General features: G+C 52.6%; 1 protein-coding gene across 4 annotated transcripts in view; it reads right to left on the minus strand.

Moving 5' to 3' along the window:
• Positions 1-1,822: 1,822 nt before the first annotated feature.
• RUFY1 (RUN and FYVE domain containing 1) overlaps positions 1,823-17,901 on the minus strand; it is a 64,863-nt gene continuing 48,784 nt past the window's right edge. Inside the window, exons 13-19 of one of the 4 annotated variants that reach the window (XR_004429402.1) lie at positions 16,188-16,307; positions 13,920-14,049; positions 10,528-10,622; positions 6,187-6,235; positions 4,442-4,519; positions 3,657-3,833; positions 1,829-2,465 (exon numbers count right to left, since the gene is read on the minus strand). Coding sequence is in view for 2 of the 4 variants with exons in the window: in XM_033178541.1 (XP_033034432.1) it covers positions 2,322-2,465; positions 4,442-4,519; positions 6,187-6,235; positions 10,528-10,622; positions 13,920-14,049; positions 16,188-16,307 (616 nt within the window). In the remaining 2 variants the exon portion in view is untranslated. Of the gene's footprint in view, positions 2,466-3,656; positions 3,834-4,441; positions 4,520-6,186; positions 6,236-10,527; positions 10,623-12,883; positions 13,100-13,919; positions 14,050-16,187; positions 16,308-17,901 lie in introns of those variants that run through there. The other 3 variants (XM_033178541.1, XM_033178542.1, XR_004429403.1) reach the window with 3 other exon arrangements.

Here is a 17,901-nt window from a genome sequence, read left to right on the forward strand (position 1 = left end):
GGTTCCTTCTCTGGCTCCTGAGTTAACTGTGGTACATTTAGGGATAAAGCTTGCCCTGTTAGAGAAGGGGCTAGAACTAGGAACTTGGAGTAAGGTTAAACTAAATCCAGAGCCATATGGTTAGTCTAGGCCAGGGGCGGTGGCTGACGCCTGTAATTTCAACACTTTGGGAGGCTGAGGTGGGCGGATCACCTGAGGTCAGGAGTTCGAGACCAGCCTGGCCAACATGGGGAAACCCTGTCTATACTAAAAAATACAAAAATTAGCTGGGCGTGTTGGTACACACCTGCAATACTAGCTACTGAGTCAGGGGAGAATTGCTTGAACCGGGGAGGCAGAGGTTGCTGTGAGCCAAGATCACGTCGTCATACTGTAGTCTGGGTGACGAGAGAAATTCCTGTTTCAAAAAGAAGTCTACACGCATTATGGTTCTTTGGAATCTTGTGCTCCATAGCTTGTTTGCAGTGACTTAATTAACCTCCTGACATTGTCAGTTGGAATCTGCATTTTAAACAAAATCCTGACCACTCACCTCTACCTCAGTTGACTTGGGAAGTGCTGCCTTAGAACATCTGTCCTTCGCTTTTCAGGCTGGGTAAAGGTGGTATGGTACCAGACCAGGGACTGGAGATGCCAGAGTTAGGGCTTAGAATGTGTTTGAATTTGTGAGTAGGGAAGTTATCTTGACCAAATATTGCCAACTTTGAAAATGGGTGTGATAAATGTCACTTAAACACAAGTGTCAGGCACAGAGGTGGGAACCTCCTGCATGTTTTTATACTGAGCTGCCAGAACTGACTTGAAGTAGGGGAGGGATGGATTACTCTGCTTTTGTGTGTGCAGATGAAAGCTAAGACTCAAATGAACCGACTTGCCTAAGGCTGCCCAGCAAGTTAGGGGTCCACACTGGGTGTATTGAAAAGGCACAGATGTCATATATGCCAGTTAGGGGTAGTGAGTGAGAGGCAGTTTTTTTCTCAAAGTTTGGCCCTGTATGAGATGGCAGCTGCTATGGTGAGGTGAGGGAAGTGGGGGAGGGCTGCCACTGTGCTTCCCTAATAGGGTTGGAAACCTGCTAGGACATGGCTTTGGAGCAGGGCAGACCTCGTCTTGAAGTCTGGCCGCACAGTCCTAAGCTGTATAGGATGGTGGGTGAATTCTTGAGCCTTGCCCAAGCTCCCACCTTTTCCATCTTGAGAGCGGTTCGAGGGAGGGAGCGGCAGAGGAGGAAACTCAGTTGAGGGTGCCATGCAAGCATCTACCAGGGCTGACCAGGTCGGGGAGCCCAGAAGAGGGATGGGATCCTGAGGCCTGGATTTGGTGAGGGTAGGGAGCCTGTGGGAAGGGAAGGTAGGGTCCTGGACAAGGTGTATGTATAGAAAGTGAAGGATGAGGTCTGGAAGACTGACTGTTGGCTGTCTGGACTTGACCGGAAGAGAGCCCCAGGCCATTGGCTGTTTGGGGGTGGGGGCCTCCAAGGGAGGGACTGGAAGCCAGTCTTAGCACTGCATTTGAAATGTAAAAAATGACTGTCTGCCAAGTGCCTTTCCACAGGTGTCTCCATCTGTAACCTATCAAACTCCCAATTATGTATGTGAACTACTCTTGCACTTTGGTGACAGGCTTGGGGTCAATTCCTCTGCCTGTTGGTGGCAGGCTGCCCCTGCAAACTGCCCTTGGGCTCACCAGGCACAGCCCTGCAGGCTCTGGGGCAGCACCAACAGCCTCCTGCTCACACTGGGCTCGGGCACGAGGGGTGCTGAGGCCTCCTCCGGTACGGTACGGTGGGCTCTTTGGAAGTTGACATGAGCTTCTGCATGTGCCAGAGTGAAAAATAAATGATTTTATTGCTGGACCAACGATAGGTAGTCACAAGGGCATGAAATGGCAGATTTCTTGACTGAAGCAGAGAAGGCACACTGACAGACCCCATGTTTGTCAAACGCTGTACACAAGTCAGGTTTTTAGAAGGGAGGTGGGAGAGGGAAACTACTCACTAGCAGAACTGAACTGCTGTAAAACAGGTTAAATTCTTTGAAAAGTGAAAAATGATAGTAGCAAAATCACGAAGTTGTATCTGAACCAGAGCCGTGATATAACCAAGTAAGATGGACGCTTCCATCCAGAGGAGTTAATTCCGAATGAATCATGGCCAGGTGAGAGCAGCTGGTTCTGGCACGCTGTCCTCTGGAGTGCCAGTGGCCGGGCGAGAAATTGGATTCTTTCCTTCGATTCTCTTGGGAAAGAACACATTTCCCAAGCCCCTGGAGACCCACAGGGTTTGGCGCTGTCCGCGAGGCTGTGCTCATGAGGATGGACGCTCAGGAGGCCGTGGAGGAGCAGCGCTGCAGGAGCAGGGTGTGGCAGCCGTCGCACACTCGCACCGGCTTGGGGTAGGAGGGCAGGGCCAGCTCGTTGCTGGAGCAGGTGTTGCAGAAGATGTGGCCACAGTTGCGGCAGTGGTGCTAGAGGACGGGAAGAAGGCAGTCACAGGACACCCAGGGAAAAGCCATCCACACACCCTCCCTGCTTCCTAACCCAGAAGTACGTCGTTTGTTTGGAATGGGTTTTTTTTTTTTCTTGAGACGGAGTCTCGCTTTGTTGCCCAGGCTGGAGTGCAGTGGCACGATCTGGGCTCACTGCAAGCTCCGCCTCCGGGTTCACGCCATTCTCCTGCCTCGGCCTCCCGAGTAGCTGGGACTACAGGTGCCCGCCACCACGCCTGGCTAATTTTTGTATTTTTAGTAGAGACGGGGTTTCACCGTGTTAGCCAGGATGGTCTCCATCTCCTGACCTTGTGATCCGCCCGTCTCAGCCTCCCAAAGTGCTGGGATTACAGGCATGAGCCACCGTGCCCAGCCTGGAATGGGTTCTTACGTTTCTGTGGAGTGGTGAGGGCTGGGTGCAAATAGGTTTGTTTTATTTTATTTGAGACAGTCTCACTCTGTCACCCAGGCTAGAGTGCAGTGGCACGATCTGGGCTCACTGCAAGCTCCACCTCCCGGGTTCACACCATTCTCCTGCCTCAGCCTCCCGAGTAGCTGGGACTACAGGTGCCCGCCATCACGCCCGGTGCCTTTTGTATTTTTAGTAGAGACGGGGTTTCACCGTGTTAGCCAGGATGGTCTCGATCTCCTGACCTTGTGATCCGCCCACCTTGGCCTCCCAAAGTGCTGAGATTACAGGCGTGAGCCACTGCGCCCGGCTTTTTTTTTTTTTGAGTCTGTTGCCCAGGCTGGGGTGCAGTGGCATAATCTCGGCTCACTGCAACCTCTGCCTCGGGTTCAAGCGATTCTCCTGCCTCAGCCTCTCAAGTAGCTGGGATTACAGGCGTCCACCACCATGCCCAATTAGTTTTTGTATTTTTTTTAGTAGAGATGGGGTTTCACCATCTTGGCCATACTGGTCTTGAACTCCTGACCTTGTGATCCACCCGCCTCAGTCTCCCACCGTGCTGGGATTACAGGCGTTAGCCACCGTGCCCGGCCTAAGGGTCTTAAGACAAAAAGTTTACTTTTGCTGTACTTCATCATTAAGCCAGCCAGCTATGGGAAGAGTCTGGTTTGTTCTCTTTGCTGCATTCCAGGGGGTGGGAGTGGGTCTTCCCCTTTCTAAACAGGTTCCCTAGGTGCCTGATAAGACACGGAGATGAGCACCTGTGCAGCCTCTGCTTCTGTGGTTCCACAGATGGGAACAGCCAGGCCTTGTAGACACACGTGATCTCAGGCAGCCTCAGGCCGTGGTTTCTAGCTCTGAGCTCACTGCAAGGCACTGCCTGAAACTCGGGGTGGGGCGTCGGGGGTGGCTGTGGCTTCCTCTTTTCCAGAGCTAGGCTGTTGATGGAACAGACAGAACATGGCGGTGGCAGTGTTTCCTTTAGCTCCCAGTTTTGCTTACATCCAACTCTTCCCCTACCCAGCTGGTCTTGGTGAGACTATTAATAAGGCCCTGTTAACCCTAGACCCCAGGGTGAGCCTAGGACCTTGTTTCCAGAAACTAGAAGACGGGGACAAGCACCCTGCCTAGATCACCGGTGATTTTTGGTGACCTCCTGCCCTGTAGGTTCCCCATAGATTCTGTTTTTGCCTAAGTTGGGCCAGATTTTGGTCCTGCCGCACACAGAGAATTTTCAATGACAATCCCCTAGAGCAGCTTGGCACAAGGAGCCCTATCTCCCCCAAAATCATTGTCAATTACTGAAAGGATGTGCTGGAGACCAGGGGCCTCTGACTGGCCAAGGCTTCCCAGAAAGAGGGTGCCAGGATGGAAAGCCATCTGCAGAGGCAAGCAGGAGAGGCGGGGCTGCCCATCTGCCAGCCAGTGAGCACAGTCAGGTCAGTGGGCCTGGTCTGATGCAGGCTTCTGGAACCAGAGAAAGGGGAATCTCAGCGGGCAATGACCCAGGGCACTGGGAGGGTGGGTGGAGCCCCCACACACATACCTTTCTCCGGGAAATGGAGAACTCCTTCTCACACTGCCTACAGTGTGTCGCTTCGTCATCTTTCAGCCAGGCGTGGCCCTGAGGAGGAAAGGACATTCTAGAATCTACTTTCTGTCTAAGCCCCTGATGAGTGCGTAGCTGTGTTCCGGCTGCATCCATTGTCCCTCACAGCACCTGTTTCCTAGTGAGGCACTGTTTCTTCTCCATCAGATGTGGCCTCACAGGACTGTCATCAACGGGCCCTTTCCCGGTCTGGCTGCAGCCAGGATTCCTGCGTCCTAGCTCCACGCTCCACCTGGCTCTGCAGGCTGCCCTGGGGCCTCAAGGCAGTCTCCAGCATCCGCTCACTCAGGCACAACCCCACTTTCCATCAGTTCCCTTTGGCTGAAGTAAGCAGAGCGAGCTTCTGGTGCCTGCAACCCTAGACCCTGCCTGAGACACTGGTCGAAGGGACTAGCTGAACTGGCAGGCGTGGCGGAAGGGCCAAATCTGAGTGAGACTGGAACACTTGCTGACACTGATCGCTGTGGAGAGACAGAAGGTGATGGACAGCGGGCACTGCATCCCACAGGCCTGAGGAAGCGCTTCTCCTTGCGGGCCAAAGCCCTGATTCTTGAACAGCCCTGGGGAGCAGATGGACTCCATTCCACAGGGGAGGCGGCTGAGGCTTTGAAAGGTGGCTCTTGGGAGGGCTTTCTCAGGGAGAGGCAGCACCTGTGATTTATTCAGGCTTAGGGACTGGGTGTTCCAGGAGTCAAAGGCATGAGGTACTTTTCTGGCCTGTTAGCATCTGCTGGATGTGATTTTCTTGCTGACAAACAGATCCTCATAGGCCGAGCTAGAGTCACACACCCTTAGGGCTGCCAGTGTGTGCCCAGGACGTTCATCCTGACATCAAAGAGCTCTGGCGGCTCTAGAGTCCTGTTTTATGATTTTTATCCTCCCTGATACTGTGAAACTGATATTACCTAGCAGTCCAGGCTGCTGTTAATTGCTGCCCCTGACCTGACACTTGGAAGTTAGATGCCCAGAGACATTAGGGTCCCTGCTCTGCACCACGTGGGAGAGTGTGGAAAGGGACTGCTTTTGCATCGCTGCCACGGCACAGCTGAGGCCGATGGCTGGATGCTCCTGCAGGGAAGGCCATCTTGCAGGCCAGGCTGCCGTGCCCCTGAATGTCTGCCTCCTCTCCCACGCTCTCCGCCCTGCAGCTCAGCCTGGCACCTGCACCTGCACCTGCACCAGGCCACCTGCAAGCTCCTGCTCTTCAGTGGAATGTGTTATTCTGCCCTCCCCACAAGGGTGTGGAAACCTGGCCCAACTCAGGGCTTGGCTTGAGTGGTCCTTAGCAATGGCACAGGGCACTGCAGTGGGGCTGGCTGGCCTCTGGCCCTTCACTTCAACAGAAGGGCCTGTTTTTCACTGTTTAAAGATGCCCGCGGGTCTCTCCTCTCTGCCACCTGCTTCCCCCTTTAGGAAGACCCATCAGGCCTATTTTCAAAGCACAGCTGAAGGCAGAAGAACTGGAGTCAGAAGGCCTAGGTTCAGCTTTGGCCCTGCCACCTGTCAGCATCCCTCAGCTGAGGGACATGTTTCTGAGCAGCATCTGGCTTCTCTAAATACGTCATCACCACCACTGCCTCGACCACACACTTTCACCTGACTGTTGGGATACTTAAACGTACGAGCACACAGGCCATCAGCACAAGCTGATGGCGAAGAAGTGGTTCTTAGCAAGCCAGTACCTTCAGTGCCTGGTTCACTTCTTTTATATCTTCCATCTTCAGCTTGGACCTAAGGAAGAAAAGGCCATTTGACAGCAGTGAGAGAGAGGCGCTGACTCCCTAACACAGCTGGCTCTCATGACTAGCTTTGTGAAGATACCGGACTTGTGAGGAGACCCAGAACATGGGTTGTTAAAATGTCTTCTGCCTCTGTACAATCCCAGAGTCGCCTCATCACACTGGCTCCCGTCTGCTGGGGGCTGAGGCTGAGCCTGGGATTGCATCTGCTTAGCCTGCAGGGGCTCAAAACGACTTCGAGGGAGGCTGAGGCGAGAGGATGGCCTGAGGCCAGAAGTCCAAGACCTGGCCCTGTTCTGCGCTAGTCTCTACTGCTCTCCCCAGCAGGAACCTGAGTCTGCAGGCTTCTCCCTGGCCTCCAATCTGCTGCCTGCTGTCTGGAACGGGCAGGCTCAGAGGGCACAGCCATTTGTTCTTGTTCCATTCTTGTTAGTGTCAGAACAATTCCTTTGTTTATGTAAGAGACAGGACTGAACACAGATTAAATTGGCAGAACTAAACCAAATAAAATGAGGCAGTTTGTGTGATGTGGGGAAAATTTTTTTTTTTTTTTTTTTTTTTTTGAGACAGGGTCTTGCTATATTGCTCAGGCTGGAGTGCAGTGATGCAATCATGGCTCACTGCAGCCTTGACCTCCTGGGCTCAAGTGATTCTCCCAAGTAGCTGGGACTACAGGTGCAAGCCATCATGCCTGGCTAATTTTTGTATTTTTTTGTAGAGGTGGGGTTTTGCCGTGTTGCCCAGGCTGGTCTTGAACTCCTGACCTCAAGTGATCTGCCTGCCTTAGCCTCCCAAAGTGCTGGGATTATAGGCCTGAGCGTTTCTTTTTCTTTTTCTTTTTTTTTTGAGATGGAGTCTTGCTGAGTCGCCCAGGCTGCAGTGCAGTGGTGTGATCTCGGCTCACTGCAACCTCTGCTTGCTGGGTTCAAGCGATTCTCCTACCTCAGCTTCCCAAGTAAATGGGATGACAGGCGCCTGACACCATGCCCAGCTTATTTTCTTGTACTTTTACTGCAGACGGGGTTCACCATATTGGCCTGGCTGGTCTTGAACTCCTGATCTCAAGCGATCCACCTGCCTCGGCCTCCCAAAGTGCTGGGATTACAGGCGTGAGCCCCCACGCCAGCCTGGTCTGAGCCTTTCTTAAAAACTGAGAGCAGTCTGAACTATCATCAGATTAGACTAATCAAAGTGAGAAAATGGCAGGTCTCTGGGAAACACAGGCTAGACTTAGAAAACAGCATCAGGGCATTTAGAAAAATCCCTGTGGCTTTTACTAAAGATTGGGAGGCAGCTCCTTCCCTTCCTGGTCCGGCTGCAGAAACAGGAAATAGGCCAGCAGATTGACAGGATCAGAAGAGGCTGCCCAGATGGACAGACCTTAGGAAGCCAGGTCAAGATGGCAAACTGAACATACAAGAACTCTGGGAAACACAATTTAGGAAGAATCCAGATGTTCCCAAGATAATGAAACTGGAAAACTGTTCCTGTAGCTAATGTAGCGTCTGCGAAGAGGCTTTGCCATCTCTGTCATCCGGCATAGGCTTGCAAGAGGAAGAAGGGAAGAGGAGAGAGAGCACAAAAGCAACTCCTCAGGTAGCCCCGTCTGGGTTTGCATACACCTGATGCTGTCACATGCACAGCACTTGCTGGGAGGGAGTGGTGGCCAGGCAGCTCACACTGGAATTCGGAAGCTAGGGTAGCCGGTAATGCCAGGCAGCCACAAAGTGCAACAATACATTTTTTTGTTTGTTTTTGAGACAGAGTTTCACTCTTGTTGCCCAGGCTGGAGCGCAATGGTGCGATCTCGGCTCCCTGCAACCTCTGCCTCCCAGGTTCAAGCGATTCTCCTGCCTCAGCCTCCTGAGTAGCTGGGATTACAGGCACATTCCAGCACGCCTGGCTAATTTTATATTTTTAGTAGAGACGGGGCTTCTCCACGTTGGTCAGGCTGGTCTCGAACTCCCAACCTCAGGTGATACGCCCACCTCAGCCTCCCAAAATGCTGGGATTACAGGCATGAGCCACCACACCCGGCCACAAAGATACATTTTAAAGATCAGAGACCATCCACAGTTTCGAGGTCTATGGTCCACTAGGAGGGGACCTGTGACACTGCCTTGCCATCCATCCAATGTAAAGAGGAAAACACTGGCTGCAAACCCCAAAAGCCAGCTCCACGCCAGCCTCTGTTCCATGTCTGCTTCTGGTGAGTGCTCTTGGGATGCCCTCACAGCTGGCCTGTGCTCTTGAGCATAGGGATAGACACTGGGCCTTGTGTCGCTCAAGGACCTCCCTGGGGGTTGGGGAGGAACAGGGGCCAGAGCATGGCAAGTTGACAGGCCAGACGAGAGCAGCACAGGGCACTCAGCTGAGTGGGTGGCAGGCAGGGCGGAGGGTGGGAGAGGAGGGAGCAGCGGCCATGGGCTGATATAGAAAGGTAAGGGGCACAGGAGAGATGGCGAGTGGCCAACACCTGCATTTGGGAGTGGGCAGACCGCATTCCCACCACAGACATCAGATTCTTGACCAGCTATTTTTTTTTTTTTTTTTTTGAGATGGATCCTCACTTTTGTCACCCAGACTGGAGTGCAGTGGCACAATCGCGGCTTACTGCAACCTCTGCCCCCTGGGTTCAAGTGATTCTATTGTCTCGGCCTCCCGAGTAGCTGGGATTACAGGCGCCCGCCACCATGCCTGGCTAATATTTGTATTTTTAGTAGAGACGGGGTTTCACCATGTTGGCCAGGCTGGCCTCGAACTCCTGACCTCAGGTGATCTGCCCACTTTGGTCTCCCAAAGTGCTGGGATTACAGGCATGAGCCACCACACCCGGCCTATTTTCTTAATAGTACTAGACTACACATTTCCAGACTGCAAGAAAAATTCTAAGGCTGCACACATCTATACACTAGTGTGTTTCAAGCTGATTCTCATTTTGATCTCCATATTGGACCTTTTCTGGTCAAATATATGCAGTGCTGGACCTGAGCCCAGGAGAGCGCCATCTCCTTGGTCATGGTGCTTACGTCAGGCATGGGTACTTGGGAACAGAGTCAACCTTGGGTGATCTTGGGAGCTATGCAGAAAGAAGAGGGACTTTGTTCCTCTGACAGATGGCCTTGCTGAGTGCTGTTTTGCCCCTGAAGGGTCCAGACCCACCTGTGAGGTAGACAGGATAGCAGAGGTAGGAAACAGAGACCGATTCCTGATGGCTTCTTTTGCTTAAGCCACTTTGAGTTGGATTTCTGTTACTTGCAACCATGAGTCCTGACTCGAGAAGAAAAGGCTACCCACTGTGTTGAAAATGCAAAATCATCACACAAATGGACAAGTTCCACAATCCGAAGTGTGATCCACCCCAAGGCCCAGGTGTCCACAGCAACGTGTCCAGACTGGGACACCAAGGAGGGGAGCTGTCAAGTCAGAGGAGAGCAGAACTACCAAGATCTGCACCCATCAGCATCTGTAGCAGACAGACAGACTCTGTTGGATGCAGTGGCCAGTTCCCCGAAAGGAAGGGGGCTGTGCTGTGCAAGGCCGGTGAGCGCACCTCTATCGTGCCAGGCTTCCATTCTCTTTTTTTTTTTTTTTTTTTTTTTTTTTTTTTTTTTTTTTTTTTTTTTTTTGTTGAGACGGAGTCTCGCTGTGTCGCCCAGGCTGGAGTGCAGTGGCCGGATCTCAGCTCACTGCAAGCTCCGCCTCCCGGTTTTACGCCATTCTCTCGCCTCAGCCTCCCGAGTAGCTGGACTACAGGCGCCCGCCATCTCGCCCGGCTAATTTTTTGTATTTTTTTAGTAGAGACGGGGTTTCACCGTGTTAGCCAGGATGGTCTCGATCTCCTGACCTCGTGATCCGCCCGTCTCGGCCTCCCAAAGTGCTGGGATTACAGGCTTGAGCCACCGCGCCCGGCCCAGGCTTCCATTCTCAAACCCGCCACGCTCCCTCTGGCCTGACTGTAGACTGACCAAGCAATCCTCTCATTGCCCATCTGTTCCCTAAGGCCCTGGATATGAAGCTAAGGAATAAGAGTGTCCTGGTCACTAGGAATGAGTGTGCTTGATGAATTAACTAAGAGCTGACTGACATCCCCAGGGGGTTAGCAGGAATCAGTGCTTGGTCCCTCTGAGGCCTGGCTTCCTGAGAGCTCATCTGTGAACAGCAGACTGGGCTCCTAAATGGCACCCCCTCCTTTCGTCAAAAGGAAGTAGGTTTGGGGCCTGAGGGGTGTGGGGGGTAGACTGGTATGCCTGCAGCGGCAGATGAGGGGAGTGGGGTTCTTACTGGCTGAGGTGCAGGCCCATTTCCTGGAGGGCTTGTTCCTGCTCCTCGCAGATCTTCTGCAGCTCTGCCTTCTCGTCCTGAAGCTCCCGCAACTCCTAAAATGAATAAACCAACCAGACGCTGGACAGAGGATTCACGGGCCTTTTTAAAAATTTTATTATTTTTTTTGAGACAGAGTCTCGCTCTCTCGCCAGGCTGGAGTGCAGTGGCACCATCTTGGCTCACTGTAGCCTCTGCCTCCTGGGTTCAAGTGATTCTCCTGCCTCAGCCTCCCAAGTAGCTGGAACTACAGGTGCACACCACCATGCCCTGCTAATTTTTGTATTTTTAGTAGAGCTAGGGTTTCACCATGTTAGCCAGGATAGCCTTGAACTCCTGACCTTGTGATCTACCTGCCTTGGCCTCCCAAAGTGCTGGGATTACAGGTGTGAGCCACTGCACCGGCCGGTTTTTTTTTTTTTTTTTTAAAGATTTAGCAACCAGAGCAACAAGCAGATCAGAATGTTTTTCAAGAGCAAAAGGCGGCCGGGCACAGTGGCTCATGCCTGTACTTCCAGCACTTTGGGAGGCCGAGACAGGTGGATTACCTGAGGTCAGGAGTTTGAGGCCAACATGGTGCAAACCTGTCTCCACTAAAAATACAGAAATTAGCTGGGTGTGGTGGGCACCTGTAATCCCAGCTACTTGGGAGACTGAAGCAGAAGAATTGCTTGAACCTGGGAGGCGGAGGTTGTGGTGAGCCGAGATCGTGCTACTATACTCCAGCCTGGGCGACAGAGTGAGACTCCATCTCAAAAAAAAAAGCAAAATGCAGTCCTGTATTAATGTCATTCAAGATTATTTCTTGCTAGCTTACTCTCGACACTGGGCAGCTCGAAGGCAGGCACTCTACGAGGGCTCTGCAGCTGGGGACAGAGACATGGGACAGGATAGTTACATTCATCAGCCACTAAAAACAGTTTCCCTCGGCCGGGCACAGGGGCTCATACCTGTAATCCCAGCACTGGGAGGCTGAGGTGGGCGATCACCTGAGGTCAGGCAGTCAAAATCAGCCTGGCCAACATGGCGAAACCCCTCCTTTAGTAAAAACACAAAACTTAGCAGGGCATGGTGGCACATGCCTGTAATCCCAGCTAGTCGGGAGGCTGAGGCAGGAGAATCGCTTGAACTGGGGAGGCGGAGGTTGCAGTGAGCTGAGATCGCTCCACTGCACTCCAACCTGGGCAACAGAGTCTGTCTCAAAAAAAAAAGTTACCCTCATAGGACAAATGAGGCTTTGCCTATTTGAGCTTCTTTTTAAAATATAAACTTTTTACAAAACAGATTGCTGCCAGGCGCGGTGGCTCAAGCCTGTAATCCCAGCACTTTGGGAGGCCGAGACGGGCAGATCACGAGGTCAGGAGATCGAGACCATCCTGGCTAACACGGTGAAACCCCGTCTCTACTAAAAAATACAAAAAACTAGCCGGGCAAGGTGGCAGGTGCCTGTAGTCCCAGCTACTCGGGAGGCTGAGGCAGGAGAATGGCGTGAACCCAGGAGGCGGAGCTTGCAGTGAGCTGAGGTCCGGCCACTACACTCCAGCCCGGGCGACAGAGCGAGACTCCGTCTCAAAAAAAAAAAAAAAAAAAAAAAAAAAACCAGATTGCTATCTCAAAAACTCTATAGAAGAACTGTGCACAAAAATCACACTTTGCATCAGCAAAGACTAGTTTGAAAGGTGTTTCCTGTTCAACTCTGAAAAAGCTGTTTTGGAAAGCACTGGTCAAGGATGATGAAGGCAGTAACTTGGGACCTCATTTCATGGCTAGACCACCCGGAGGCTGGCTGGACCACGAGGAGCCCTGCACGGAGCAGACTTCCCAGGGGACAACGGCACTGACACCTGCGGCCAGTGCACCTTGAGCCAGTCTGGTAAGGCCAGGATGGAGACCCAGAAAGTAACTGGGGTTTCTGGGACCACAGGGAACAGCGGTGGTGCTTAGGCCCGAGTGGCGGGGTAGCTCCCCGCACACCCCGTGCTGCAGCTTCTGCTTCTGTGTACATGCTTGCAAGGCACGCTGTGGCTTAACTGGGGATACTAGACATTGTTTTGTTCCTATTGTTGGGGCGGGCTGTCATTGTGTAATTCGAATCTTTTGACCAAAGCATTTTGAAGCAGAATAAAGGAGGTATGCCCCGTGACGAGGCAGAACTTTCTACAAGTCCTCTTCTGCCCTGCACTTCCTCCCTTCCACTCTCCAAGCCTGACCTGGCTCGTGAGGAAGCTCTCCCTTCCCCAACAACTCCAGGCACTTTCCGACGGAAATCAAAAGCGCCTTTCCTGACTCCCTCGGATCGTGCAGTGGTGTCCATTACCGTGTTCAACGCCACAAAATCCAGGTCCAGAAGCCACCCCAGCCCTGAAGGCCCCTCCTGGGAAGCTGCTGAGGGAAGCCTGCTTTGGGCTCAGCTGCGCTGCAGTGCTCGGTAGTGCAGGGGCCTGAGAAGAGGGCACACCATCCCCACACGGGAGGAGCCCCTCACAGCGCCCCAGGCTGCAGTCAGCCCGTCCAGGACTGCAGAGCCTCCTCTCTGGGAAAAGTCAATGATTTTACATTAAGGCGAATGTTCCACATGGCCTCGGAGTTTCCTGGAGGTCTAGTTCCACAGCCAGACAGTGAAGGCCTGCCGGACCCCACTTCTCTCGCCCTCTGAAGCCCACTGCATCCAGGCCATGCTTCCAAGTAAGAGGGGCCTCTGGGGACTGAGGTGATGGGGAAGTGGAGGGCTGGGGTCAGTCTGCTTCCCAGGGATGACCTGACCCTGGGCACAGTGGCTGAGGTAACGACTGCCATGTGGTGGGAGATGTTGACTGGTTCCTCCCAGCTTCCTCTCCTGCAAGCCTACTACCCACTCTCCACACAAGAACCAATGACCGTCCGCAAACGAAATGGATCCTGTCCCTCCACCAGCTTCCCACTGTGCTCAAAACAAAACCCACGTTCCTTCCGCTGGCTCCCAGGGCCCATGAAGGGCTTCCTGCTGCCTGCCGCCGAGGCCTCCCCTTTGCTCCTCACACTCCTGGCTGCTCCTGCAGCCTCTGCCCAAGCGGTGCTTTGCAGGGCCTAACTCACTGGAGCCTCTGCTCACCGGTCGCTCCCTCCCCAGGCCCCTGCACACGGGTGAGGACACTGTTCTGCTTTATTCTCTTCATGGCACTCACCTTTATCTGAGCTGGCCAGCAGGCTTAGTGATTTATGATTTGTCTTTGCTCCTAAAACAGGAGCCCCCTAACAGCCTCCCCACACCCTGGAGCCGCCTGGCCCCCACACAAACGGTGCGGGGAGAGGAGCCTGCCAGGGGCTTCTGGAGGCTGCCAGAGGCTCTCCTGCCCCAGGATGGCCCACCTCACCTTTTTCAATCCTTCCACTTGTTGTAGCTCCGTCCTGAGTAGAGAGGAAGTGTCTCTTTCGTGCTGTAATTCGCACTGAAGAGCCTGTCTGTGCTCTTTTTCTGATTTCAGTTCTTTCTCTAGACTTGAGCTGTTTCCATAAAACGAACTTGAGTTAGTCTTGTGGGAGATCTTCATGGAGGACCGACAACCCTACTCACTGCCCAGGAAACGGGGAGCTCTCTGAATTGCCACTTGAGCACTGAAACCCTTCGGCAAGGCTTTCCTCTCCCCCAGGGTCACCTGCCCTTCCATAAGAAAGAGCAGGAACCAGGGGGTGAAAAGCCTGCAGGGCCATACTCGACTCTTATGCAGGAGAGAAGGGAGAGCTCTGGAACACTTAGGACCACAGAGGCAGAACGCGCCCGACACGGAGACCTGAGGAAAGGAAGTTCAAAATTCCTTCTTTTCTTTTTCTGAGACAGGGTCTAGCTCTGTCACCCCAGCTGGAGCGCAGTGGCGCAACCTCAGCTCACTGCAGCCTCAACCTCCTGGGCTCGAGTGATCCTCCCACCTCAGCTTCCCGAGGTGCAGAGATTACAGGCATGAGCCACAGCACTGGCCAATTCATTCTGCTTTCTTTTTGTTTTTTTGAGATGGAGTCTTGCTCTGTCGCCCAGGCTGGAGTACAGTGGTGTGATCTCGGCTCACTGCAATCTCTGCCTCCCAGGTTCAAGCGATTCTCCTGCCTCGGTCTCCCGAGTAGCTGGGATTATAGGCATATGCCACCATGCCCAGCTAATTTTTTGTATTTCTACTAGAGATGGCATTTCACCATGTTGGCCAGGCTGGTCTTGAACTCCTGACCTCGTGATCTCCCTGCCCCGGCCTCCCAGATGCTGGGAATACAGGCATGAGCCACCGTGCCTGGCCTCATTCTGCTTTCTATAACCTGTGGCCAGACTCACGATGGAGAACCCTGGAGGGAGAAGAGGCCAGGAGTGAGCTCCGGCCTGAACCTGACTCCTCCCTTCTGCCAGCTGAGTGGCCCTGGGGGCACTGCTGGACCCCCTGGAGTCTGCTCTCTCTCTGTAGGAATAAAGATGTCTCTTTTCTCTCTTCTCTCAACATCAGGCTTTTAATCTGGCATATATACTATCTCAAAAAATCTATAGGCCAGGCACGGTGGCTCACACTTGTAATCCCAGCACTTTGGGAGGCCGAGACGGGTGGATCACTTGAGGCCAGAAGATTGAGACCAGCCTGGCCAACATGGCAAAACCCTGTCTCTAGTAAAAATACAAAAATTAGGCCAGGTGCAGTGGCTCACGCCTGTAATCCCAACACTCTGGGAGGCTGAGGTGGGCGGATCATGAGGTCAGGAGATCGAGACCATCCTGGCTAACATGGTGAAACCCCGTCTCTATTAAAAATACAAAAAATTAGCCAGGCATGGTGGCGGGCGCCTGTCGTCCCAGCTACTCAGGGGGCTGAGACAGGAGAATAGCGTGAACCCGGGAGGCGGAGCTTGCAGTGAGCTGAGATCCGGCCACTGCACTCCAGCCTGGGCGACAGAGCGAGACTCCGTTTCAAAAATAAATAAATAAATACATAAATAAATGAAAAGTAAAAAATCTGTAGACGAACTGTGCACAAAATTATACGAAGCTTGCATCAGCAAAGGGTAGGTGAAAGGTGGCTTTCTGCTCAACACTGACACACGGTTGTTTCTTTTTAGAAAGGGTGGTTAGGGCCGGGCGCGGTGGCTCAAGCCTGTAATCCCAGCACTTTGGGAGGCCGAGACGGGCGGATCACGAGGTCAGGAGATCGAGACCATCCTGGCTAACATGGTGAAACCCCGTCTCTACTAAAATATACAAAAAATTAGCCGGGCGAGATGGCGGGCACCTGTAGTCCCAGCTACTCGGGAGGCTGAGGCGAGAGAATGGCGTAAACCCGGGAGGCGGAGCTTGCAGTGAGCTGAGATCCGGCCACTGCACTCCAGCCTGGGCGACAGAGGGAGACTCCGTCTCAAAAAAAAAAAAAAAAAAAAAAAAAGAAAGGGTGGTTAAGGGCGATAAAGGCTGTGACCTGGGACCACGGTCTGAGCGTGGCCAGACCTTCTGGGGGTGAGCTGGACCGCGTGAGTCGTCCTGCGGGGAGGGAGCTCCCTAGGGATAACATACGAACCCTGCAGGGGTGAGTGCTGAAGCAGGACACTACTTGCCCCCAGTTCTTCCCAGTCCCTCCTGAGCCACACCCAGCCCAGGCTCCCTGCAGGGCCCCTACCATTGCTCATGGAGCTGGGAGAGCTGCCGCTGCAGGGCGCTGATCCTCCCGCCCAGCTCCTGCTGTAGCTTGTGGCTCCGCTCCTCGGCCCCCTGCCTCGCCCGCTCCGAGTGCTGCAACCTGGATGCGACACCAGCAAGAGCACAAATGAAGCAAATCTTTGTAAGGAAAGGATGACTTTTGCTGGCTGAAATTCTTTCTTAAAACTAACATACAGTAAAATTAGCTCTTGTGAGTTTTAACACGTGGAGAGTCAGCTCCACCACACTCAGGATATAGGACAGTCCCACCACTCCCAAAACTCCCCAGTGCTGCCATCCGGAGCCACACGATCTCCCCACCTCAGCCCCTGGCAACCACTCATCTGTTCTGCAACAATGGCTTTGGCTTTTTGAGAATGTAATGTAAATGTGATTATACATTATATAACCTTGAGACTGGCTTTTTCTCAGAATAATGTCGTTGAGATCAATCCAAGTTTCCGTGTACGTCAGTGGTTCATTCCTTTTGTTTCCTCTCTGAACATTCTCAAAGGGCAGTGGTTCATTCCTTTGTATGGCTGAGCTGTATTTCACTGCACAGATGACGGCTGAGCTGTCTCACTGCACAGATTACCACTTTCTTTATCCATTCACCCAATGCAGAACACTGGGACTGCTTCTAGTTTTTGGCAGTTATGAACACAGCTGCTATAAATATATGTACTGGTCTTGGTGTAGACATAAGTTTCGTTTCTATTTGGATTATATGGTAAGAGGACGTTTAGCTTCTTGAGAAACTGTTTTCCTAAGTGGTTGCACCATTTTGCATTCCTACCAATAATGTATGAGAGATCCATTAACTCCGTGTCCTCATCAGCACTTGGTGTTGTCATTAAAGAAACTGTAGCTGGCCAGGCGCGGTGGCTCACGCCTGTAATCCCAGCACTTTGGGAGGCCAGGGCGGGCAGATTACCTGAGGTCGGGAGTTCGAGACCAGCCCCATCAACATGGAGAAACCCCATCTCTACAAAAATACAAAATTAGCCGGGTGTGGTGGCACATGCCTGTAATCCCAGCTACTCGGGAGGCTGAGGCAGGAGAACTGCTTGAATCTGGGAGGTGGAGACTGTGGTGAGCTGAGATCGTGCCACTGCACTCCAGCCTGGGCAACAAGAGCGAAATTCTGGCTCAAAAAAATTAAAAAAACACACACAAAACAAAACAAAACAAGAAACCACAGCTGTCCTAACAGATGTGCGGTGGGATTGTGCCACTCATTTCTCTGATGGTTCATGGTCTGAATATCATCTCATGTACTCTTCTGCTGTCCAAATGTTCTCTGTGATGAAGTATTCAAGTCTTTTGCCCCGCAATGTTTTTTGGTTTGTTTTGAGATGAAGTTTCTTTCTTGTTGCCCTGGCATGGAGTGGAGGCATGATCTTGGCTCACTGCAACTTCCGCCTCCCGGGTTCAAGCGATTCTTCTGCCACAGGCTCCCAAGCAGCTGGGATTACAGGCATGCACCACTACACCTGGCAAATGCTTGTATTTTTAGTGGAGATGGGGTTTCACCATGTTGGCCAGGCTGGTCTTGAACGCCTGGCCTCAGGCAATCCACCCGCCTCGGCCTCCCAAAGTGCTGGGATTACAGGTGTGAGCCACTGCGCCAAGCTTGTGCCCATTTTTCAATTGGATTGATTGTTTACTGCTGAGCTTTGAGAGTTTTTTTTTTT

The sequence above is a fragment of the Trachypithecus francoisi genome, unplaced genomic scaffold (genome assembly GCF_009764315.1).
Source record: "Trachypithecus francoisi isolate TF-2019V2 unplaced genomic scaffold, Tfra_2.0 Lachesis_group2, whole genome shotgun sequence".
Classification (NCBI taxonomy): domain Eukaryota; kingdom Metazoa; phylum Chordata; class Mammalia; order Primates; family Cercopithecidae; genus Trachypithecus; species Trachypithecus francoisi.